Below are 27,652 nucleotides of genomic sequence, written 5' to 3'. Positions count from 1 at the left end.
AGGCACATCAGCAAGGGTGTTGCCCCTAATTGATAGCCCATAGTTGACCGAACAGAGTATATTTCTCAGATCCCTCCTCACGAGAGATATCCCATCTCAGGCACAGGGGACATTCCTTGATCCCCAGCCCAAACAATGGACCCCCCATTTCTGAACCTTGAAGGGAACCATCAAAGAGACGCTGGGCTTCCAGTCGGGGTAGAATAGACTATTTGAAGTTCTAGGGGTTCCTATGCACCAAGAAGCTATTTCCTCAGATGGTACAATTATAAAGGCTGGTGTATGACACTCCATGCAGACCAAGTTAACTGGCAGGTTTTGTCGGTGCTAATGTTTCTGCAAGAATAATTTTCCACACGTACAGAAACTTTTACTCTCAGAGTCTATGTGACCATCATTTTGTCCCTTTAAAGATTCGATTACTTTCCTCGTTTCGTCATTCACACCCTGGCCGTCCGGTTCATTCGTGGAGCAAAGTGACTGAGGCTGACCACCAGAGCGACAGTCTCTGCATGGCAATTAACTGTAGTGGATGTAGCTGTATTAATTTGGATATGAGCAGCAACTTTCCTAAAAGCATCTAAGGGAGGTCTTGAGCACTGGTTCAAGCCCCCAGAGTCAATGCATCAGTGCACTGTAGCATTTGCCCTGAGACTGATTTACTGCTTAAATGTGATCTGATGTCAGTTGTTTGTTCTTTACAGCAATCCACCTAATACTGGTCCCAACACAGGAGGAGGTCCACCTGGATCTGGTCCAATTACAGACAAGTCAGTGCATTCAAACACTGCAAGACCACACTAAAATAGTTTTTGTCGTTTAAATTTGAAAAAGGCCTTTAGTAAACTTGAGAATCAGTAATTTAGAGCAGAACGCTAGTTTTCCCTTTAAAAATTATAAAGATAACATTATATGGTAGCGGTTCACGAGTGAAAGTCAAAGCTGGACTGAAACAGAGCACACTCATTAGTCTAATCAGCTACAGGCTTAGTCTTTCTGCTCGTTTAATCCCGCTCTGCCCTTCACTCGCGAACCCCTGCCACACTTTATTTCATTGTACACTTTACAAGCCTATTGACAAATGATCCAGTAATGAATCAACGTATGCTATGTATCTTTTGCCCTTAGTCTGTTTTACAGCTTAAATGTGATTTGTTTGTTTTTTACAGCAATCCACCTAATACTGGTCCCAATACAGGAGGAGGTCCACCTGGATCTGGTCCAATTACAGACAAGTCAGTGCATTCAAACACTGCAAGACAACCCTGAAATAGCATTTCTCCTTTTATTTTTCAAAAATTCGTTAGTAATTTTGAGAACTAAGTAATGACAGGAGAATGATAGTGTTTGTTTTGGAATACTGAATTTAACTGTATTTTATTGTTCACTCGTTTAAGCTTAGAAAGTCAGTGCATTATCAGGTACTGCTTCCTTTTTTAAACAACAATGAAATCTGCTGATGTCTGAGTAGTGAACACTCAGATATACACTCAGTTATAAGTGGCAAGTTTCATGGAACACATCAGGAAGTACTTGATAGCCAGGAGGGTCAAATAAATAGAAATGGTCATTGGTTTTGTCATTAGATATGGATGGCTGAGTGTGACCTGGTGCTTGTGTGAGACAAGTTTTGCTAACATGTTTGAAACACGTATCTGTATTCTGCTCCAGGAAATTCACCACGAGCAATATAACATAGTTACAACAAATGCAGTTCTTAAATACTGTAAAGCTGTAGCAACGGTAAAAATTCAATAACATAACATTTCTCAAGGTAAATGCTGCCTTGATTCTGATTTATTGCTAAAATGTTATCAGCAATATCAGCTTACTTTGGTTATAAGTGGCAAGTTTCATGAAAGCAGCTCAGAAAGGTCTTGATAGTCAAGATTAATAAATAACTATATATAGTTTAGACCCACGATTGTCAATTTTATTTTTACACAAAGAAGCTGAGCAGATAGAGGTATTAACGTATCCCTGCGTTAGTCCTTCCAGAAATTGACTTCCTTAATGGCTTGGCTTTCCATGACTGACAGAGGACATGGGTAAATTCTTGAGTTTTAAGGTGCAGTCACATTGACAATGCAGTGGTAGGCCACTGGCTTTGCCAAACATGACTTTGGAATTTTTGTGGGAATTTTAAATTTCTCAGCTGTGAATGTAAATGTAAAGTAATTTTAATGCTAATGCTTAATAATGCTACATTATAAAATGTATATAAATGTATATATGATTGTTTGCAAACCCATAACTGAAAAAAGCAAACATATTTTATTGCTTACTGTAATTCTATTGTAGTTAACAACTAGATGTAAAACTGCATTTGAATGTGTTTTTGTATACTTTTTTTCAGTAATCCATCTAAACCTGATAAAGAGAAAGACAAACATTCCTCTGAATCAGATGAAGAGGAGCACAAGCATCCATCTAAACCTGATAAAAAGAAAAAACATTCCTCTGAATCAGATGAAGGGAAACATAAGCATTCATCTAAATCTGGTGAAGAAAAACACCCGGATTCCAGTGAATCAGATGAAGAGGAAACAAGGTCAGTGATTTTTTTAGATTTCTTCACTCGGGTGTGACAAGTGGCAAATACTTAATAATTTGCAATCAGGGAAATGATATGAAAAGACAGGGTTAAAGACATGAAATGAAACAAAATATTGACTCACCAGGCAAAAAAAAAAAGAAAAAAAAATGCGTAGTGCTGCAACTGTAGCAGAGGCATAGTGATATACATGAACCATAGCAAGTGCTTCGTGTGAAGGGAATCATAGCTGATATGACTTTAACAGGTGCTACTCCTGGAGTAGCCCCTACCTCCTGGTGGTTGAAAATGTCCGCACAAACCTCTGGTTGTCAAGACATGACTTGGGAAGGCATGCCATTGGCCAGTGGCAGTAGCAAGGCTTGGGAAGCCATACTATTGGCCTCCAATGTTGTCATGCATCAGGAAGAAGGGGGAGGTCTTCATGTGTTTCTCTGGCTGGAGTTTGGCTGTGGAGGCCACCTTGTTGGCCACAGATGGAAAAGTCACAAAAATATTTATTGTGACTCCGACTTTGGTGATTTGTTCTACAGTCACCACATTTACCCCAAAAATAATCCATACTAAAAAGCAGTTTTTACTGTTATGTAGAAATTGACATTAAATGTTTGCTCATTCACTTTACAGGCATCCATCTACATCTCATAAAGAGAACGACAATTACCCATCTGCTGATGTGAATGAAAGGTCAGTGCAAGCGTTTACAGAAATCAGAGGTCCCATTCAATAACAAAATAATTGTTGGTAGGGTTTCCTGGAAAATCTTAAGTAACAGTTTTGATTGATAGTTTTGTTGTACTTAACTTTCAGCAACATTGTTAATGCTGATCATCACTGATAAATACAGTATAATGACAAATTAATGCCTCTGCTATAAAATATTACACCACACAGAGCGTTCATTTATGCTTTTTTTTTTTCCTCTGCTTAGCTTTTACCTGTTGGCTGTGACCTCCCAGACTGTAGGAGGCACTGCTGAAATGTTGTGTGTTACTGTCAACCCGATTGAAACTGTTGCCTTGGATGTGAATCTGGAGTATAACCAGAACAATGTCCTTATTCTGAAAGAAACATCTATAACACAACAATACTACAATTGTATCCCGTTCCAGGTCAGGCTCCTCAAAAAAACATGATCATAACTTCATTACGGTGTAGTTTGTAAGGTTTGTGTGTTTCCAGACATGTTATAACTATCTAATTTTTAGGACCACTTAATCCACTGTGATTTTGTGTGTACAGATCTCAATTAACTTAAAGCCCCCTGGCGATTTTTTTGTTGCAGGACTTCAGCCTTGTAAATCATCTGAGGTCTTAAATCAGCAAAACAAAAAGAAATTTCTATAAATATACTATAAACATTATCATCAACATTTTGGTCTGTAAAGCTGATGACTTTGCTCTATTGTGCTATGTATTATTATTATTATCAGTATTAAAAGTAGTAATTTATCACCATTTCACATTTGCTGTTTATTACAGGTTCCTGTTGTTGATCACGAATTAGTGGCATCAATTAAGATTCAGATTAAAGGGTCAAAAACTGTCCTGAATAAGACAACAAAGATTCTCATCACACCTCTATCCCATCTGATTATCATACATACAGATAAACCTATCTACAAACCTGGACAAACAGGTAACACTCTCTGAAAGCTTTTCCAAACATCTTGCTTCCCCTGGCTCTGCCCTGACCACACCCCTGACCACACCCCTGATCCCTACTAGAATATGGTCCCTTATTATTTTAGATGTTCGTCTTTCATTGAACCTGGAGCACAGAAAAACAGGGTTACTCTTAGAGCAACTGCTATGCATGCACATGATCAAAGCCATTTTGTGAAGCATCCTTCAGGAATTTCCCATCTGGAGCATTCACAGGGACAGGGTATTTCATTGGTTTAGTGGGAATGCTAACCATGGATGTTAGCTTTACATCAAATAATTTGCCCTTGGCAGCAGAGTCCAGCAAGGCTTTGTAAGTGGGTGGAGAGCTGGTTTACACAAAGTGTGGCCTGGACCTGTAGTTAGAGAGCGAGCATTGAAGAGATGGTTTTCTGAGTTATCAGTAGCCCCCTCTTTTGGGCAAAGTGGACAGGGTGCAAAATAGCAGTCCAGTTTATCAAAAACATTCGACAGGAAAGCAGAAGTGCTTTTTGTATTTCTCCCTACTCACTATGAGGAAGGAAGGAAACCTTGTTATCATTGATATTCAGTGGCCGCTGATAATCACTAAGGAACATTAAAGCAAAAACATGGTACAATTGACCAAATTTAGAGTCAGGAATATGGGCCGAATTTGACTTTGACAACCGAAAAACCCAAAATCATGATGCCAAAGGCAATTTTGCCAAAGACCAAGAGGCTGCAGGTGTTTGATGAGAGAAATTTGGGGAGAAAAGTGTCAGTAAATGTTGGGGACCCACAACAAGAGCACACTCGGAGAACAAACCAATTACAAGACAGTGGTGGAGATAGGAGTAGAAGCAAAACTGGAATTCCTTATGTAGCTCCGCTAACACACACAAAATTCTTTGTGGGTTTAATGAAGTCAGAGTTGCTAATAAAGAAAAGTTTATACCTTTTAAACAACCATAATTCACAATTTGTATTTTGTCTTTGGTCATTGTAATGTTACAATCTTACTATAATTACCTTTTACCCTAAAGTTTAATTAAGTTTGTGTTTAAATTAAACCAGATTTTAAATGAAACAGCATTACAGATATATTCTTTTCCTCACAGTGAAATTCCGCATTGTTTCCCTGGATACCAATTTCCTCACCTACAATCAGACGGTTTGAAAATGTTTTATTAGTTCTTCAAATAGAAATAAAAGGGGCATGTCTATGAATTTATGACATTTATGAGTTTAAATCATGAAAAATCAATCAATCAATTACTCAATCAACTAATGCATCAATTAACCAAACAAACAAAACAAATTCAAAAGTAATTAAAAGTGCATTCTGATAAAGATTAGAGAATTTCATTACTACACTTACTGTTTTTTAATCATGTTTAACATGATTATAAAAGCTACTTTTTTCTTTTTTTTTTTTTCAGTTTCCGACAATAGAAGTGCAGGTACAGTACAGTGCAATGTGAAAGATTCAACACTCAGCAACTTACTTTTATGACATTCTTTACTTAACATATTCAAGCATTTCATCTGAAAATTATTTTTGTTTATTTTTAACTTTAAGGTAAAGCATAATAAAAAATGGAAAATCTAAGAACCGTATGTAATCTACAAGTGTTTTATAATCTGTTTTTCTTTAGGACCCGAACTCAAATCGCATCGGTCAATGGTTGAATGTTGCCACAAACAGCGGCCTTGTGGATCTGTCGTATCTCATAAACTCTGAGGCCACAAAAGGATTTTATGTCATCACTGTTTGGGACGACAAAAACCAGCAGATCACACAAACATTCGAAGTGAAGGACTACGGTCAGGAGCAGTTTATCTTTATTTGTATATGTAATGTATTAGGCCTGTCAAAATTAAGCCGTTAATAACACGTTAGCGGCACCAATTTTATTAACGAGTGATCACCAAAATCCGCCATGATGCACACATCCTGCAATTAAAACCGTCCGTGTGGAAACAAAGCAAATGTTGGTGTCCATTTGGTGTCCTGATAATTTACGCAATTTAAAACATCATTATCCTAAAAACATTTACAATAATATTTTGTATTTATGCTCTATGTTGAGTTTAGTTTCACTAATAATAAACATACATTTGCTCCATATTTGTCTATGTTGATTAGAGTATTAAAAACTTGAAATGTATTAATTTAAGGAACTTTTAGAACAGATAAAAAATGTGTGATTAAGATGCAAATAATCACTTCTGCACTGTATATTTTCAACATTGACTATACTTATAACATTTCCTCTCTTTTGCTATTTGGTATATTTATCTAATCTGCATTTTTAATTGCCCCACCATATACACATAAGCATAAAAAAACTGTCTGTCCAGGGCAAATAAAATTCATAGTCACGACTGAATGTTAAAATCTTCACAGTTCTGCCAACATTTGAGGTTACAGTACAGCTCCCGGCAGTCATCACCATCCTGGACACGACCGCCACACTGAAAGTGTGTGCAAAGTGAGTATTCATGCCTAATAATGCTGCTTCTCCACTCCAGGGTATGATTTCTGTACATTTGTGATAAATAATTTTCTATCGCATTATTGAAAAAAATGTAATACATCCTAATTTCTGCAGATATATATACGGGAAGCCGGTGAGCGGAACAGTGAAGGCAACGGTGTGCCATAACAAATACAGATACGGGCGACTCCAACCCCCACCAAACATCTGCAGGAATTATACAATGAAGGTTAGTGATCTAAGCTTGGAAGAAACTATGAAGGCCAGTTCTGTCAGTGTCTTTATATGAACAACCATATCAATATGATTGCTTCAATCATCTCTAAAGTCTCAGTGATATTCCTGTATTCATTAAAAACTTTTACCAAAGCTGTCTTTTATAACCAAAGCCACCCAGACCAATATAAAGATTTACTGATCGAGTAAAGAATTGTCTTTTTTATTACTTATAGAAAAATGATGTTTTATTTCCTTGAATATGAATAGAAAATTATATGGATTCTTATGAATAGAAATGATATGGATATTTTTTATTTTTCTTATGTGCTGCTCATTCATAATGAAATAACTTTGCTTTTTTTTGCTTTAGACTGGCAAGACCGGCTGTGGAGTGCAGATCCTAAATCTAACAGAATTTGAAGTAAAAGATTCTCGCTATGCTCCGTCAATTATAGTCCAGAGTCAGGTGGAAGAAGACGAAACTGGTAAGATATTCTCAATACTGATATTATTTATAGTGTGATTAAATGATTCATTTAATGACATACTTGATATTAACACTTTTAACGTATTGGTTTGTACATTAAAATAGCTAACAAATGTTGTGCATCGCTCCATCTCAATTCTTTATTTTTTCAAAAAGTCTAACGTGGAAATTAAATTGTATGTACTATGCAAAGCTGCTGTTTGGTTCCCAACAATGTCGTTTGATTGGCGAATGTTCACTGATTTATTTTTAAGATGGCACGTTTCCAATATTTGTTAGCTGCATAAGTTTCTTAGCTTCTTTCTACCCATCATTGTAGTTTAACGTTTGTGTTAATGCTGTTTTTACCCTGTAGGAGTGATTATGACTGGTTCAGGCAGCTCTTCAATAACATCTAATATGGTCACACTTTCATTTGAAGATTCGCCAACAATGTATAAACCCGGAATAGCATATGAAGGAAAGGTGATTATTGTACTTAAGAGGATCATTATATACATTGTCATATATCATTATGTATTATATAGACTTGGATCAATATGTCAGCTACTTCCGTAAATAAAGTTATATTTATTATTATGTAAACAACTGCGATTAAAGGCAAGTACGTGCCATTTTCTTCTTTCTACAACAACTTAAATGATTCAATGTTTTGGTTTCTGACACTGTGCTCTGGAATTCCTGTTGTTCTTCATTAGATTAAAGTTCTCGGCCCAAAGTCCAACCCTATGAAAAGAAAAGTGGTGTATCTGACTATAAGTTACTCTAACAACAAAAAAGTTGTCCAGAAACTGGTTACAGGTGACAAAGGCATTGCAAAATTTTCCCTCAACACTGAACCATGGGGTCTGGCGCAACTGTCTCTTCAGGTAGGGGAAGTCTGTAGTATGAGTCAAATTTTACATTCATATTTTACAAATACAATGTGATTTGAAAACCCATAGCTTCATTTTTAATGGCTCTAAACTGACAGCTTCTGTTATAGTAGGTATGTAAAACTGACAATTCAGTAGCACTGTGGTATACAAATATATAAAATATATATCATTTTAAAGTGGTGGTATAGTTTTTATGTTTTATTTTATCTTATTTTTTTTACACAGGCAGAGTATGAAAAAACTAGCAGACCGGTTAAAAAGATCACAAATCAGCACACACCAAACTACCCCACAGCCTACCTGAGTCTTCAGCCGTTCTACTCCAAGAGCCAGAGTTTTATTAAGCTGAGGACCTGTGTGACCATTTTCAGCTGTATTAAAAAAGCCGTCATCAGAGCTCAGTACCTGATACACCAAAGCGCACTCGCACCACGCCAGAAGTATATAACCTTCTTCTACATGGTGGGCTTGTATTTCACTATAACATTATTACATATGAATAGAACCAAGAATCATTTTAAAATTAATAGTACATTCATCTCCTTTTTTTCAAACATCTTGAGGGATTTTTCTTTAGTTTTGTCCCTCATGTTCTGCACTACAATTATGTATATAAATTTTATGTCTAGGTGATGAGTAAAGGCCATTTGTACCAGCAAGGACGTATCTTACAAGCCATCAAACATGGAAAAGGTTAATCACCATCACACCATCCATAAACTCCAATCAAACCAATGTAGCTTTGTAATGAAAAGTGCTGGATGTTATATATCAGCTATGTAGCAGACATTCCCTGGAAACATGTCCTGATGTGTTGTGACCGAACTGTTTTGTAGCTGAGCACAGAGGCAACCTGGTGGTGACTCTGCAGAATGTGGTAAAGTTGAGCCCTGCTGCTCAGGTGGTCCTGTACACAATCCTTCCCATTGGTGAAGCCATAGCAGACAGCGCAACAATTCGTGTTCAACCATGTTTGGCTAACAAGGTAAGAAATGAACTGAGCTTTTCCTATTTTACTTATTATTTTATATTCTCTCTATAAAAATGCTTTGGGTCCATCACTTAAATGCCACAGCCATTCCCATAAACATTTCATATGAATACAAGCCATCACTTTTAAAGCTCGAAATATATTTCAATTACCATCATGAATCATACAGATAGAATACAACCTGTTCTGAGTGAAATATAAGTATTCGATTATTTTTGAAAAATAGAAATACTTACCTCATTTTGTTCTGGTCTTATAGGTGTCTCTCGAGTTTGTTCCTACTACAGAGCTTCCTGGTGATCAGGCATCACTTATGCTCAGAGCCGCTCCAGGTTCACTGTGTTCGGTGAAGGCCATAGATGAGAGTCTGCTGCTGCTGCAACCAGAGAAGGAGATCAGCATCCAATCTGTGCGTTTAAACTGACAAAATGCTCATTTTTAATGTGTAGTAAAGGTTTAAAAAATAATATTTGTAAATTAAAGTTTAGAAATGTCTTTTTTCAGTTTTTAGTTTAAGTCTACCCAAACTTTTTCTTGTCTTTGCTCCAGTTTGAATGATTTTGCAGTTAAAGTGTATTCTAATGTTGCTTTTCAAGAAATTCTGTCCTATCAGAGACTGCTGCAAGCAATAACACAAAACAACAGATTTTTTAATTATTAAGGACAAAAAATTGTATTGCAGTAAAAAACCTCAATCATCCTGTCAATCTTTTTATTTTTAGTTACATATATTCAAATTTCATAACCAAAGTGCACACTTTTGCTGTGGGGTCAATTGTTAGGTTGCAGTTGCTCACAGTGCAATTAAATATAAGAAATGGAAAATAAAATATACATATTAAGTATAATTTATAATTTTATTTATAAATTATATTCTTTATAATTTTATGAATAATTTTATTATTATATGATAATAAATATTCTCAGATATCGGTAATGGATTCCTCTGGTATCATGGACTTATAGAGGTCACAATGTCAGTTCTAATAAGAATGATGTTACATTCCTTTCTTCCAGGTGTTTAACATGCTGCCTGTACAGATGTTATCAGGATATCCTTACAGCATCATTGATGAAGATTCTAAAGCATGTGATGGAATCCCCTTCATCAAGAATAAAGCAGCACAAGCTTCGAAATTGATCGCTAATTTTCCAAACTCTGGAAAGGTGGATGTGTTCAACACCTTTAAAGTAAGACATCATTATTTACTGCTTCTTCTAACTCACACGTAGTGGCAGATGTTCTACATGGTCTGATCTTAATGATAAATGAATTAAAACACATGTCTGGGGTTTAATTTGGCTTTATGAAGGAGATTCATTTAAATCATTTAATCATTTAAATAAATAAATAAATAAATAAATAAATAAATAAATAAATAAATAAATAAATAAATACCAGACTCAGGGGATTTGTACCAGTAACTATTTTCTTTTTATTATTTATACATAAAAAGAATAAAATACCCCGAGATCATATTCAGGAGGCAAAAAACTAATTGTTTTTCCTTTTTTTTCCAGGATATTGGAATTAAGCTGCTTACCAATGCAGATGTAATGAAACCTTGTTTGCGGAAGCAGTTGGGTGGTAAGTGGGGTTTGTTTTTAGATGTTTTTGGTGTTTTTTGGTTTAACCTTACTAGTGGTTTGCATCCTATTTTGACACCCACTTTTCTTACTTTTTGAAGTCTTTTCTTGATGGTTACTTTGAAACAGATAAACTTACCTTCTGGAGAGTGTTCATGTTCTGGTCCAAGTCTTAGCAACTTTGTCCAAATAGTCCTGACTGTTCATCTGAATTGATTCCCAGCTGCAGGTGCTGTAGCTAAAGAAGCGCTGGCCAATGATGTTGAAAAAAACACTTTGACTGACTCAAGTACAAGCCAACAAATCATTACGATACGCAAATATTTTCCAGAAACCTGGATTTGGGATCTTGTTCCTGTCAGGTGTGCATGTTTTTTAAGGTTTTTTTATTTTAGATTTATTCAGCCTGTGTTATTGAGTCAAATGTTATTTCTAATACAGTCAGACTGGAGCATTGACCGTTAATAAAACGGTCCCAGACTCCATCACGACGTGGCAAGCTGATGCATTCTGTACGTCACCCATCGGGTTCGGTGTCGCTTCGAAATCTAAGCTCACTGCTTTTCAGCCGTTCTTTGTGAGCCTCACCCTGCCGAGCTCCATCATCCGAGGAGAAGTGTTTACTCTCAAAGCCACCGTCTTTAACTACCTTCAAAGCTGTATGATGGTAAGATGAGAAATTTGGTTTAATTACATTTTCTCAAAACAATTATTTACTTTCTGACCCATACTATGTGTATGTTTTACTTTCCTTGGTTCAGAGAGAAATGTGGGAATGCTAAAGCGGGATTCGGGTCCTTCAATTTTCTTTTTTTTCTTCTCTTAATTATCACATTCACACTCACAGATCTTTCAGTTCACCATCATCACCAAAGACCAGCGTGTTTCAAAAAGCATTCTGAAGAGTGTGTAGTACAAAATCAATGTAATTTTACACATTCATTCATTCATTCATTTTCTCCCGCTTATCCGTAATTCGGGTTGCGGGGGCAGCAGTCTAAGCAGGCCCCCGCCTTCGACCGCTGCCCAATCCTCACAGCACCGTCCCTTACAGTCCCTCCTGCAGGTGGTGAGCCCACGGGAAGGCGTAATTTTACACATGATTATGTAAATGATTATGTAAATTACTTGCATCTGCTGACCTCTGTCCTCAGTGGATTCTGAGCATAACTTTGTTTTTCCTTTAATTAATCATCAACTATGGATAAAATTTCACATAAATGATTGAATAATAAACTCTGTGTGTTAAAGGTGAATGTGAGTATGGTCAACTCGCAAAAGTTCTTGTTGCAACCGTGTTCAACCTGCAAATACACACAGTGTTTGTGTGCTGGTGAGAGCTGGACCATCTCAGGGGCCATCACACCACTGGTTCTGGGTCCGTCAAACTTTTAAACTTAAAGTTCACTCAATATGCTGATTTTTCTTTCCCACATTACCAAAGTAAAACGTATATAAAAAAACGTAGAAATTAAGTTTATATTATTTAACTATATATTGCTTATCTCTGTGTGTTTGTGTGTGTGTTTGTGTGTGTGTGTGTGTGTGTGTGTGTGTGTGTGTGTGTGTGTGTGTGTGTGTGTGTGTGTGTGTGTGTTAAAGGGGAGGTAAGTTTCAAAGTGACTGCGGAGGCCATGCAGTCATCGACACTGTGTGGGGGAAAAGCAGTAACTGTACCAGAGAAAGGACGCATCGATACAGTGATTAAAACACTTCTAGTCCTGGTGATTATTTCTTTATTAATTTTCATACTAATTATATACATACATATAGAGTATATATATACACACACACACACACACACACACACACACACACACACACACACACTCACACACACACATATATATATATATATAATAATCATTATTTGAATTGATTTTGTTCCTGAAATTTGAATGAAATGCATTTTGCATCATGCGATCAGTCAAAGTGACCAATAATAAGAACCCAATAAATAATAACTGATCAACATGGTGGATTGTGAAGAAAGTATAATAATAAAATAAGATAAAGCTGTGGTTTGATGCAATAGAAAAGCCCAGACTTTCATTCATAACACATGAGATTTAAAATAATTGATAATTGATTTAAGCATCTGTGATTCCAGCTGTGAATGTGATGAGGATACCAGTGTAAATACTGATGTGAACACAAGAATTTTAAAGTCTTATTATTGCTGCTGTAATTGTGATTCTAATAAGTGTATTTTTATTCTGCTGCCATTTTCAGGCTGAAGGAACCAAACAGTCTAAAAGCTACAATACGTTTATCTGCCTCTCAGGTCAGACACACACCTTATTCTTTCATCTTCTAGTGTATAAACAGAGCTTACAGTGAAGAAAGGGGTTTCTACTAAAAGCACATTACAATTGTAATGGTTGATTATTAATCAGTTCTGTTTAGATTTGGGACACAGCAGCACTTGTGTTCCAGTATCATGCCGTTTTTTCCCGGTTTCTCTCTTTATTAGATAGCATTGATAATGAGGTAATCGAACTGCCCCTGCCTGAAGTGTACGTGGAAGGTTCGGCCACTGGCACAGTCTCTGTAGTGGGTGAGTCAGAGAACTGATTAAATTTTAACAGTTTGGATCATTTTAATAAATGCACAGGATGAAAAATACATGTGTATGAATAACAAAAGCAAACCATTTTGTTTATCTTTCATGTCCTTAGACTGTGTAAAATGTGAGTGATGCGCCTCTAGAGGCTTCTGTTGTACTGTATAATGACAATCGACCTTTTTAGCCTTTCCAGCAACCTGGAAAAACTATTGGTATGGATTTCTGCCGATCAAGGGCCCAAGAACAGCAGCTAGGTGGTGTTGAGATTAGAACTCATGACCTTTTGATCAGAAGGCCAATGTCATAACCAACGAGCTGTCACGTCCCCATATAGTGTCATTTTTCTTATGGGAATCCGCAGAGAGCACTTTTATACCACCACATTTGAATCTAAGAAAATTTAGATTTGCAAATTAAAGAAAAAAACGATCCATATGTAATTTCTGCAGGAGATCTGATGGGCCGCGCCCTACAGAACCTGGCGAGTCTCCTGGCGATGCCGTACGGTTGTGGAGAGCAGAACATGCTGCATTTTGCCCCCGACATCTTCATCCTGGAGTATCTGGAGAGCACCAACCAGCTGACACCTGCCATCAGGAGCACAGCTGAGACCTACCTCGTGAGCGGTGAGAACTCCTTTAAAAAATAAACATCTTGTATAGATTCTTGATTGACAAGTGGCCTTCTAGCATTTGAGTAACATAAATTCAATTTAATTTGCATTTTTAACAATGAACATTGACTCTTTTGGTGCCTATAAGTTTGTTACTTATAATTGTAAGTTTATTCCTAATGAGTGAAAAAGTGGTGACTGTGGCGAAGGAAAAACTCCTCGACATGGCATGAGATAGAAACCTTCAGAGGACCCAGACTCATCCTCTTCACTGACTGACATTCATTACAGTCCTGAACATGTGCATAACATGTCTGGGGTTTATTAATTTAATACTATAGTGTTGTGTTAGAATTCATTTACACAACTTTTGCTTTGTTTCATCTCCTGCACAGGATACCAGAGAGAACTGACCTACAAACACACTGATGGATCTTACAGTGCTTTTGGGATGAGTGACGCATCAGGAAACACATGGTGAAATATATTTACGATAAAACTGTTTTTAATCCTAATAGTCCTAATTAATGTAGAGATTAACATCTAAACAGAGGAAGTTTACAGTGACCTGAAATGACCTGGAAATACCTGAAGATCTAAAAGTGTTTTAATCCACTAATACCACATGAATTATCAAATAATCACATTAATTATTTATCGCTATTAAACTATTTATTATTAATATACATTATATGGAAAACAAATGTGGACACCTGACAGTAAGATTGAAATTTTTGAACATCCCATTTTCACATCTGGTCACCATTTGCTCTTATAATAAGCTCCACTCTTCTGGAAAGATGTTCCACTAGATGTTGGAGTGTGCTTGTGGAAATGTGCAGAGATTAAGTCAGGTACTAATGTAAGTGAGAAGGTGTGGAGGTCTGGGGTACAGTCAGCATTCATATCCATTTATGTTGAATAGGGTTGGAGTTCTATAGTTGGAGATCTTCCACTCCAACCAGATCTTCATAGAGCTTGATTCGTGTACAGGGGTATTGTCATGCTGGAACCGGTTCAGGTCTCAGAGTTCAGGTGTAGGGAACATTTCATGCTCCTGCATTCAAAGACGTCCTACACAATTGTGTTTTGTATATATAAATATTGTGTCATTTTTTTCTGATTCATGAGTTTGATTCTGTTCTTTATTTCTGTTGGGTTTGTTCTCAGGCTGACTGCTTTCGTGATGAAGTCTTTCGGACAAGCAAAACAATACATCTTTGTAGACCAGATGTTTGTGGATCAGGCGAAGACTTGGCTTGGCAAGCAGCAGCAGGCTAACGGATGCTTCGCTTCAGTGGGACAACTCTTCCACAGTGACCTGAAGGTCAGGAGACCAGTCCGAGTGGTTTTAATAATCAGCAGTTATACAATAACAACAAATAACAATTATACAAAATGTTATTTTTACACTCCTATAAGAAGTTATAACTGTTTTATAACCCCTTATAGGAGTGTAACAATAACATTGTTATATGTATTAAAGATCAAAGCATTTAAGTACTTAATAGTTAGACTGACTCTCTCACTCTCTCTCTCTCTCTCTCTCTCTCTCTCTCTCTCTCTCTCTCTCTCTCTCTCTCTCTCACACTCTCACTCCCTCTGTCCCGCTCGTTCTCTCTCTCTCTCTCTCTCTCTCTCTCTCTCTCTCTCTCTCTCTCTCTCTCTCTCTCACACACTCTCACTCCCTCTGTCCCGCTCGTTCTCTCTCTCTCTCTCTCTCTCTCTCTCTCTCTCTCTCTCTCTCTCTCTCACTCTCTCTCTCTCTCTCTCTCTCTCTCTCCCTCTGTCCCGCTCGTTCTTTCTCTCTCTCTCTCTCTCTCTCTCTCACTCACTCTCTCTCTCTCTCTCTCTCTCTCTCTCTCTCTCTCTCTCTCTCTCTCACACTCTCTCTCCCTCTGTCCCACTCGTTCTTTCTCTCTCTCTCTCTCTCTCTCTCTCTCTCTCTCTCTCTCTCTCTCTCTCTCTCTCTCTCTCTCTCTCTCTCTCTGTCCTGCTCGTTCTCTCTCTCTCTCTCTGTCCTGCTCGTTCTCTCTCTCTCTCTCTCTCTCTCTCTCTGTCCTGCTCGTTCTCTCTCTCTCTCTCTCTCTCTCTCTCTCCCCTTCCCGCTCGTTCTCTCTCTCTCTCTCTTAGGGAGGAGTGAATGATGAAGTGAATGATGAAGTGACACTCTCTGCGTACATCACAGCTGCAATGCTGGAACTCAGTTATCCAGTTACAGTAAGTGAACGGTTTCAGTGTGCTTATAGAGGGTCTCGGGGTAAACACTGAACATTAGATCATTTCCGAAGTTACGGTGGTGAAGAAGCAAAGCAATAAAAAACAAAGGTTTAGAAAGTTTAGAAGCAATCTGTGATTTATTTAAAATAAAAATTTAATATTTGACTAAATACTAGCAGTTTAAAGTCTTGTTTTAGCCCCTTACCAAAATATTATCCCAATTTGTTAATCTACATACTGCAGGATCCTGTAGTGGCCTACAGTCTGACGTGTCTGAGGAACGCCTACACTCAGGTGAACTCCATCTACGCCAAGGCTCTCCTCTTCTACACCTTCACGCTGGCTGGAGATCAGGCGATGAGGAACACTCTCATCTTAAACCTGGATGCACAGGCCATAACCTTAGGTTGATCTATTTGCTGTATAATTATTTATTAACATTATTTTGGATTAGTTAAAGTTCAATTGTGTTGTGAATGTGTGGAACTTCTGGAGAATGTGAGTGTGAGATTATGAAGAATGCGGGTGTGGGATTATGGGGAACGTGTTTGTGGGATTATGGGAATGTGGTTGTGGGATTATGGGCAATGTGGTTGTGGGATTATGGGCAATGTGGTTGTGGGATTATGGGGAATGTGGTTGTGGGATTCTGGGGATTGCGGGTGTGGGATTCTGGGAATGTGGTTGTGGGATTCTGGGGAATGTGGTTGTGGGATTCTGGGAATGTGGGTGTGGGATTATGGGGAATGTGGGTGTGGGATTATGGGGAATGTGGGTGTGGGATTATGGGGAATGTGGGTTTGGATTATTCGGAATGTGGGTGTGGGCTTATGGGGAATGTAAGTGTGGGATTATAGGGAATGTGGTTGTGGGATTATAGAGAATCTGTGGGATTTGTGGTCTTCGTTGTAGAAATGTGAGTCAATGACGAGTTAATTTCTAATATCTTCCACAGATGGTGGGAGGCACTGGAAAAGAGTGAGTTATGGATCGGTGACGGACTCTTTGGAAGTGGAAATGACTTCATATGTGCTTCTGGGTCTGATGTCTGGACCCCAGATATCCGGATTTAATCTGGGTTACAGCTCCAGCATTGTCAAGTGGATTTCTCAGCAGCAGAATGCCTTTGGGGGTTTCGCATCTACACAAGTACGACATCGCATATTTAAAGATTGCTCCGTTTTCTCATAACGTCTTTAACTTCATTGAACTGTTAAATAATTGACAATAACTGGACTGGATTGGATGTTTTAAATAAATTGCTCTAGATGCCCACATACTAATGAATCCACATGTTTTATTTATTATCAGCTGTATTATATCACTGCTGCTTTGTTTACATCACACTCTCTTCCAATCACTTTTATTGACATCTATTGACGTCAGCCATCTTGGATTGGATTAACCAACACTTAACTTGTAAGAAATCATTAGAATAATACAGTTTGCTTAATATTTTAGTGTAGAGTTATATATCTCTAAAATCAGCCTCAAAGGAATTTCTTCTGTTAATGCTCTATTTCATCATCTAGGACACTGTGGTGGCTCTCCAGGCTCTGGCAAAATACAGTCTCGCCACCTACAGTCCAGCAGGAACTCTCACTGTTACTCTAACATCATCATCAGGGCTGATTACCACGTTTATCATCAATCAGAGTAACAGGCTGCTGTATCAGGAGAGTCAGCTGCCCAAGGTTCCTGACTTTTACGACATCACAGCTGAAGGGACAGGATGTGTGTCCCTGCAGGTCTGAACATCACCCTTTCACACTTTCATCACTCATCGCTAATGGATTACGCAGCTTCTCAGAGGGTCAGTTCTGTGCTTACTGTGTGTGTGTTTAACTTCTAGTTCACTGTGAACTACAACATCCCTCCTCCTCCTGACAGCTCTTCATTCACCATCTCAGCCTCAGCATCTGGAAACTGCAGGCTCCCAAATCCCTCTCTGAAACTGACCATTACAGTCAGGTGAGTTCTCCTTTCTTCTTCCTCTTCATCTTCTTCTTCTTCTTTTGGATCATCATCTCCAAATTCCCCTGTCCTCTACATCCGAGTCTTTCAAACATGTCTCCCTAACCACATCCATAAAACTCCTTGTTAGCCTTCCTCTTTTTCTCCATCCTCAGCAATTTTTTTCTGATATACCCCATGTTCCTCCTCTGTACATGATTAAACCATCAATCACACCTCTCTCACCTTGTCTCCAAAACGTCTCCAAAACGTCTCCTCACATGCATCTCCTCTCATAAACACGTTTCTAAATCTGTCCATCATCATCATCATCATCATCATCATCATCATCATCATCATCATCATCATCACTCTGTACGGAAATCGGAGCATCCTCCACTGCAACCCCAAATTACACAAGACTGAAGATAGTAACGAGTCAATACGAATATTTATGCAATAAAAATTATTTGATCAAATCCAGAATGTAGTTAAACCCGAGTGAAATCGTGCTGATTATACTAAAGTGCATAAGTAGAAAAATAAACAATCAATTGAAATATAAACACAAAAAAATTATGAGACAAAAGAACAAAATCAATCTAAACACTGGAACAAAGACAAACTCGGAGGTTCGAGGTGAGACTTCCTCCTGTGGTTCCATGCGTAATACTGAAACCCAGAATATAATAAAGAGACCAAATAAAGAGAATGTTTGAGTGATTTAATGCTGCTTTAATTTCAGGTATGGAGGTAAACGTGCAAAGACCAACATGCTGGTGATCGAAGTCAAACCTCTTTCAGGATTCAGGGTGGACGAGACGTCTGTGCAGCTTGTGAACAACAAATTAGACGTAACTCAGACCTTTAACCGATCTTATTATTTATATACATGTATTCAGAGCGGCGTGTAGCAGGCGTGAAGTTAGTGATCCATGGAGAAACCAAACGCAGTTCCAAACATTAATATGGATCGTTTTGTTTTGATTCTGTCTCTCTTTATTCCAGGATGGAGCTGTGAAACGTGTGGATATAATGGACGGTAATGCAATCATCTACCTGAATGGAGTAAGAACACACACACACACACACACCACTTTACCCAGAGTGTGTCTAAGACCACATGAACCCATGTTCAGATCATTGTTTTAATCACTCAGGTTCTAATCACGGGGAAACACTGTTCATTATTAACAGATTATTAGATGTTTAATAGAAAAGTCATGATTTTACCTCTTGATCTGGTGCAGCTAAAACTTGGACAGGAGAAGGTCTACACCCTGACCATCACACAGACCCTACCAGTGAACAACCTCAAACCAGCTGTTGTAAAGGTTTATGACTACTATGAGATCAGTACGTATGAATCTGAATGTATTTTTTTTTTTTTATATATTTTTCCAGCCCAAAGCAACTGCACACAAAGTTCAGTGTATCAGTGTTTCATCTCCGACCAGATCTCACATTATTCTTTACCTATTTTCCATCACTTATACTTTATTTACATTTTTTATTTGTATATACTATTTAGCATGTTTACATGTTGGACAGTTGTCGAAATCTTTTCACTACCTCTTGTATTCTGTATGAATGTGTGTGTGACTAATACAATTTCTTCTCTTGTTCTGAAGGTGAGAAAGCTGCAACTTCATACACGTCCCCGTGTGCAGCCTGAGAGCGTGGACATGATCACAGCTTTTCTCTCCATGTTCACTATTTTAGTCTCTGTTTAGTTTTGAGTTATTAATATTAATACCTTCTAACCAGTGTTCGATAATTAATTGTGTTTGATTTTTTTTTTCTCTTTGTAAAAATGTTCTGTTTCTCTTTAATATTTTTAATCTGCTTCAGAAATTATTTGTATTTGTAATGTCACATTTTAAGAGAAAATATTCTGATGAACTTGAAAAATGACCCAAAATAATTGCACAAAAAAACTGTTGATTTATTGTCTTTTACTGATAACAATATACCATACATTTAGTGTTTCATTTGTACATCCTTTTTTTTCTCTCCTATGTTTCTGTATTTCTCATTTACATTTGTTAGAACGTGTCCAAATGCTAAAAACAGTGTATCATCTTTGCTGTATTGCTGATTTTATCCAAAAGTTGTTGCTGTAAATCTGATCTACTGTTCAATGTTAAAAAAATATATAAAGTTGAAAACATCAATAAACTTTCAATCTGCACTGATTATTAATCTGTCCTGTGCTGGATTTTCTCATCCTAATCTACTATATATATATATATATATCACTTATTATACATTAGAGGATGATAAAATGTAATTTGCTTCATTTATACATCTTAAAGTAAAGTTGTGTGTAAATGGATTTACAAGTCAAGTCAAGTCAAGTTTATTTGTATAGCGCTTTTCACAACAGACATTGTCTCAAAGCAGCTTTACAGAAAACAACAGTGAAGGTGAATGGTGTGTGTTTATCCCTGATGAGCAGCCGTGGCGACTGTGGCGAGGAAAAACTCCCTTAGATGTTATGAGGAAGAAACCTTGAGAGGAACCAGACTCAAAAGGGGAACCCATCCTCATTTGGGTGACATCAAGAGTTTGATCATAAATCTTTCAACAATATTTACAGAGGTTTTTAAATATTTCCCAAAGTTTACAGTCCTGAAATAAGGATGAAATGGTACAAAAACATTTCTTAGAGGTATAAATGTTATTTTGACTCCCGACTACAAAATCTGAATGACTGAATTACAGTTATTTTAAATCAGATGTCAAATAATGAAGAGAAAATAAAATGTCTTGATGTGAAAAAAGGAGAAAAATCTTTAGAAATTATTAGGAACATTAGGAAATAAATATACCTGTGATTGCAGTGGGTATAGAGAGTGTTGGGAGTGTTGGGCCGTGGGAATATAATACTCCACTAATATATATGCATTTTGGTAATATAAAGTGCTGTAAATATCATTTGAAAATAAATATGGCACGTGGGACTTGAGAATATATAAGTTGGAAAAAGTGCTGTTCTCCAAGAACATGACAACATTCAAACATAAACATCAGTGCAGACTGTACACACACTACAAGCAATAAAGTGCAATACATAAAAAAATACTATATATATATATATATATATATATATATATATATATATATATATATATATATATATATATATATATACACGCTCACAACAAACACACAATAGACCCCAGAGAATACACATATTCATATAACAATGACAAAACAGTTCATTTTAGTGCCACATGTGACAGATGACGTATGAATTAAAAGACATATACAGTATGATGAAAATACAATCAGAACTGATTATGTCATTAAAATAAATCTGATTATGAAACTGCCCTCAGGTTTTTATATACAGATTTAATCAGTTTAAAGAGTAAATCATTGCAGAACAGATGTTAATTCTGTGAAACCCCTCAGTATTGTGATCTTAAACACTCTTAATCTAACTTGTGGTATTGAGTTCAGTAGTTTACTCCACCAACACAAGTAAAATAGATGTGTTAGTGTTCCACAGAGACTGAAGATATTAGATATATATTAATAAACTCCGTCCTATTTTACTTCTCTGTATTTACTGCTTCTAACCGCTAGATGGCAGAGTTGAGAGTAAAGTTACATTTAATTTTTTTTATTTTTATTTTTTAAACTGACCTTGACTGAATGAACAAATAATACGCATATAATACATATATAAATACACTCTCTAATGGTCATAGATACAGTATATATTATTAATTGATTAATCAGTTATAGTTTCTAGAATATTATAATCTGCTTTAGACTGCCCCCTGCCTGCCAGCCAGGACATTGCTCCCTTTTTAGACCCTGCTCTTTACATTTATACTTAATGTTTTGTAATGTCTGAGTAATAAGATATTACAACTGTGAACAGTCACCAATAGCTAATCAATTAATCTAATTGACTAATAAACAATCAATAATTACCAATGAGTGTAAGATAGAAGCTTTTTTTTTTTTTTTTTTTTTTTTTTTTTTTTTTTTTTTTTTTTACAGTATAGTTTCTTCCATCCAAAAAACATATTCTTCATTTCCTTACTCCGAAATTAAGAATTTAGTCAATATTTTATTCAGTTCCATAAATACACCACGTGAGCCATAAATCCATTTATTAATCCATAAAATGAATGTAAAAAAATTACACATGGAATTTGATATATTTTTCAGTAGACCAGCAAGAATATTAAAGTATTTAAAAAAATGAAGTTTGATATTTTCTTAATGTTGTAAGAAAGTCAATAATTCGTGACCTCTCCCTCCGTTCAGCTTGTTTTCGAGGACACTTTCTAACATTTATTTTTTACGGCAACCGTGTGAGTCATAACAGCAGAGGAAGAGGAACACAATAACCCCAAATACAAGCTCGTCTCATATCTTCATATCTGTCATGTGTTTTATTATTAGTTTGTGTTCTGTGATTAAAGAGAAACAAAAATTGCGTGTGTGTGTGTGTGTGTGTGTGTGTGTGTGTGTGTGTGTGTGTGTAACATTGTGCATTCAATAAACGAAATATCATGTACAGTATAAACAGTTAAAGATCTTCTTCTCTGGTGCATCAGAATGAGGAAAATTGTAACAATAAGTTGTAACTGTTGTGTAGATGTTAAAGCCAAATGGAGTGGTTTGTATATTTCAAAAATTCTGTAATTATTTACATAATGTAATGTTTATAAAATCAGCCATGCAACTAAACATAAAAAACGATGTTACTAATAAATAATTAATAAAAAAACTTTTCTGAATCGACATCAGAATCATAATTACTTGTGCGATAAACAGTTGTTTTGTGTGTCATTTTTCTAGTCATTTTTTATAATGATCAGTAATATATATATATAATTATTATATAACAATAGAACAAAATAGTTCCTTTCTCTCTTTTTACCTTGTTCTCAAGGTCTGTTTGTCAGGAGTGAGAAGGGAACACGATAAACCTGAACTCGATTAAATGTTCATATGTTCAATGTTATTGTGTGTTTGTGTGTGTGTGTGTGTGTGTGTGTGTGTGTGTGTGTGTGTGTGTGTGTGTGTGTGTGTGTGTGTGATCTGCTTTCTGACACTCGCTGCAGTTGAACTTTCAAAACTACTGAATCTCCAACAGCATAATTTCTACATCACATTATAATCACACAGTCAGTATTTTATGGGTCTTCGTATCAGATATACGTTGGACGATTTCATCACGTTAATAATATTGAAGGCGTGTTCATATGGCACTGCCAACTGACCTGCTGATTCAGATCAAAACCTGAATAATAATCATTTATTCAAATCACTTCACGAAGAAAATTTAATTGTTCAATACAATTCAATACAATACAATACAGTACAGTACAATTCAATACAATACAATACAGTACAATTCAATACAATACAGTACAGTAAAGTACAGTACAGTACAATGCAATACATTAAAGTACAATACAATACAATACAGTACAGTACAGTACAGTACAATACTATACTATACAATACATTAAAGTACAATACAATGCAATACTGTACAGTACAGTAAAGTACAATACAATACATTAAAGTACAATACAATACAATACAGTACAGTACAGTACAATACTATACAATACATTAAAGTACAATACAATGCAATACAGTACAGTACAGTAAAGTACAATACAATACTATACAATACATTAAAGTACAATACAATGCAATACAGTACAGTACAGTACAATTCAATGCAATACAATACAGTACAGTACAGTACAGTACAATACAATACTATACAATACATTAAAGTACAATACAATGCAATACAGTACAGTACAGTAAAGTACAATACAATACTATACAATACATTAAAGTACAATACAATACAATACAGTACAGTACAGTACAATACTATACAATACATTAAAGTACAATACAATGCAATACAGTACAGTACAGTAAAGTACAATACAATACTATACAATACATTAAAGTACAATACAATACAATACAGTACAGTACAGTACAATACTATACAATACATTAAAGTACAATACAATGCAATACAGTACAGTACAGTAAAGTACAATACAATACTATACAATACATTAAAGTACAATACAATGCAATACAGTACAGTACAGTACAATTCAATGCAATACAATACAGTACAGTACAGTACAGTACAGTACAATACTATACAATACAATACATTAAAGTACAATACAATACTATACAATACATTAAAGTACAATACAATGCAATACAGTACAGTACAGTACAGTACAATACAATACTATACAATACATTAAAGTACAATACAATACAATACAGTACAGTACAGTACAATACTATACAATACAATACAGTAAAGTACAATACAATACTATACAATACATTAAAGTACAATACAATGCAATACAGTACAGTACAGTACAGTACAATACAATACTATACAATACATTAAAGTACAATACAATACAATACAGTACAGTACAGTACAATACTATACAATACATTAAAGTACAATACAATGCAATACAGTACAGTACAGTACAATTCAATGCAATACAATACAGTACAGTACAGTACAGTACAGTACAATACTATACAATACATTAAAGTACAATACAATGCAATACAGTACAGTACAGTAAAGTACAATACAATACTATACAATACATTAAAGTACAATACAATACAATACAGTACAGTACAGTACAATACTATACAATACATTAAAGTACAATACAATGCAATACAGTACAGTACAGTAAAGTACAATACAATACTATACAATACATTAAGGTACAATACAATGCAATACAGTACAGTACAGTACAATACTATACAATACATTAAAGTACAATACAATGCAATACAGTACAGTACAGTACAATACTATACAATACATTAAAGTACAATACAATGCAATACAGTACAGTACAGTACAATACTATACAATACATTAAAGTACAATACAATGCAATACAGTACAGTACAGTAAAGTACAATACAATACTATACAATACATTAAGGTACAATACAATGCAATACAGTACAGTACAGTACAATACTATACAATACATTAAGGTACAATACAATGCAATACAGTACAGTACAGTACAGTACAGTACAGTACAATACTATACAATACATTAAAGTACAATACAATGCAATACAGTACAGTACAGTAAAGTACAATACAATACTATACAATACATTAAGGTACAATACAATGCAATACAGTACAGTACAGTACAATACTATACAATACATTAAAGTACAATACAATGCAATACAGTACAGTACAATACAATACTATACAATACATTAAGGTACAATACAATGCAATACAGTACAGTACAATACAATACTATACAATACATTAAGGTACAATACAATGCAATACAGTACAGTACAGTACAATACTATACAATACATTAAAGTACAATACAATGCAATACAGTACAGTACAGTACAATACTATACAATACATTAAAGTACAATACAATGCAATACAGTACAGTACAGTACAGTACAATACTATACAATACATTAAAGTACAATACAATGCAATACAGTACAGTACAATACAATACTATACAATACATTAAGGTACAATACAATGCAATACAGTACAGTACAATACAATACTATACAATACATTAAGGTACAATACAATGCAATACAGTACAGTACAGTACAGTACAATACTATACAATACATTAAAGTACAATACAATGCAATACAGTACAGTACAGTACAGTACAATTCAATGCAATACAATACAGTACAGTACAGTACAGTACAGTACAGTACAGTACAATACAATACTATACAATACATTAAAGTACAATACAATACAATACAGTACAGTACAGTAAAGTACAATACAATACTATACAATACATTAAGGTACAATACAATGCAATACAGTACAGTACAGTACAATACTATACAATACATTAAAGTACAATACAATGCAATACAGTACAGTACAATACAATACTATACAATACATTAAGGTACAATACAATGCAATACAGTACAGTACAATACAATACTATACAATACATTAAGGTACAATACAATGCAATACAGTACAGTACAGTACAGTACAATACTATACAATACATTAAAGTACAATACAATGCAATACAGTACAGTACAGTACAATTCAATGCAATACAATACAGTACAGTACAGTACAGTACAGTACAGTACAGTACAATACAATACTATACAATACATTAAAGTACAATACAATACAATACAGTACAGTACAGTAAAGTACAGTACAATACTATACAATACATTAAAGTACAATACAATGCAATACAGTACAGTACAGTAAAGTACAATACAATACTATACAATACATTAAGGTACAATACAATGCAATACAGTACAGTACAGTACAATACTATACAATACATTAAAGTACAATACAATGCAATACAGTACAGTACAATACAATACTATACAATACATTAAGGTACAATACAATGCAATACAGTACAGTACAGTACAATACTATACAATACATTAAAGTACAATACAATGCAATACAGTACAGTACAGTACAATACTATACAATACATTAAAGTACAATACAATGCAATACAGTACAGTACAGTACAGTACAATACTATACAATACAGTACAGTACAGTACAATACTATACAATACATTAAAGTACAATACAATGCAATACAGTACAGTACAATACAATACTATACAATACATTAAGGTACAATACAATGCAATACAGTACAGTACAGTACAGTACAATACTATACAATACATTAAAGTACAATACAATGCAATACAGTACAGTACAGTACAATTCAATGCAATACAATACAGTACAGTACAGTACAGTACAGTACAGTACAGTACAATACAATACTATACAATACATTAAAGTACAATACAATGCAATACAGTACAGTACAGTAAAGTACAATACAATACTATACAATACATTAAGGTACAATACAATGCAATACAGTACAGTACAATACAATACTATACAATACATTAAAGTACAATACAATGCAATACAATACAGTACAGTACAGTACAGTACAGTACAATACTATACAATACATTAAAGTACAATACAATGCAATACAGTACAGTACAGTAAAGTACAATACGATACAATGCAGTGCACGAACACATGATCTTTTACTAAAGATCTCCATCCACTCCTGTGGTGTAGTAAATGATGCTGCCACTGAATAATTCTCACTTAATTATAATTAAATATCTGGAAACTTCAATTTATTTACACTGTAAATCATGTAATGTTTTAAATCTAGTTTTATCTGTGTTTTACATTCCTTTGTGAAGCTTTTAGTTCTTTTCAATCAAATGTTTTATTTCACTGAATAAACACTACCGATAACTACAACTCGAGCGATACGCCGAGGCATGTGATGTGTAATGAACACAGCAAGGCCAGAAGAAGTGCTACAAGAAGTGGAGG

At 35.4% G+C, this 27,652-nt stretch overlaps 2 protein-coding genes across 2 annotated transcripts in view; both read left to right on the top strand.

Annotated features, from left to right (window-relative positions):
- LOC310733749 (uncharacterized protein) overlaps nt 1-2,910 on the top strand; it is a gene marked incomplete at its 3' end in the record, with an annotated part of 67,044 nt that extends 64,134 nt beyond the window's left edge. Inside the window, exons 14-15 of the mRNA XM_083555152.1 lie at nt 2,357-2,551; nt 2,802-2,910. Of these exons, the coding sequence (XP_083411278.1) occupies nt 2,357-2,551; nt 2,802-2,910 (304 nt within the window). The remainder of the gene's footprint in view (nt 1-2,356; nt 2,552-2,801) is intronic.
- Nucleotides 707-19,985, top strand: LOC310733199 (alpha-2-macroglobulin-like protein 1). The gene is made up of 37 exons (XM_083554229.1): nt 707-770; nt 2,357-2,551; nt 3,182-3,241; nt 3,486-3,666; nt 4,037-4,193; nt 5,299-5,351; nt 5,620-5,640; nt 5,836-6,004; nt 6,588-6,672; nt 6,793-6,907; nt 7,268-7,382; nt 7,740-7,849; nt 8,083-8,253; nt 8,488-8,724; nt 8,892-8,955; nt 9,099-9,247; nt 9,513-9,662; nt 10,271-10,444; nt 10,775-10,841; nt 11,064-11,202; nt 11,282-11,507; nt 12,092-12,218; nt 12,443-12,564; nt 13,073-13,124; nt 13,314-13,397; nt 13,856-14,032; nt 14,415-14,496; nt 15,190-15,346; nt 16,153-16,239; nt 16,483-16,645; nt 17,195-17,388; nt 17,772-17,987; nt 18,092-18,210; nt 18,938-19,046; nt 19,201-19,260; nt 19,443-19,548; nt 19,824-19,985. The coding sequence occupies exons 4-37, from the start codon at nt 3,535-3,537 to the stop codon at nt 19,865-19,867; spliced, it is 4,233 nt and encodes a 1,410-aa protein (XP_083410355.1). The 5' UTR covers nt 707-770; nt 2,357-2,551; nt 3,182-3,241; nt 3,486-3,534; the 3' UTR covers nt 19,868-19,985.
- Nucleotides 19,986-27,652: the final 7,667 nt, after the last annotated feature.

This window comes from Silurus aristotelis (assembly GCF_946808225.1).
Source record: "Silurus aristotelis genome assembly, chromosome: 11".
NCBI classification, from domain to species: domain Eukaryota; kingdom Metazoa; phylum Chordata; class Actinopteri; order Siluriformes; family Siluridae; genus Silurus; species Silurus aristotelis.
The sequence above is the reverse complement of the archived record's forward strand: the minus strand, read 5'-3'. Positions and strand labels throughout refer to the sequence as shown.

Bases quoted from the DNA above. Each gene is read 5' to 3' on its own strand.
- LOC310733199 (XM_083554229.1), top strand. From the start codon at position 3,535: ATGTTGTGTGTTACTGTCAACCCGATTGAAACTGTTGCCTTGGATGTG. The intron at 13,125-13,313 runs GTCAGACACACA...TCTCTTTATTAG, and splicing joins TACGTTTATCTGCCTCTCAG to ATAGCATTGATAATGAGGTA. The intron at 17,389-17,771 runs GTACGACATCGC...TTCATCATCTAG, and splicing joins GGGGTTTCGCATCTACACAA to GACACTGTGGTGGCTCTCCA.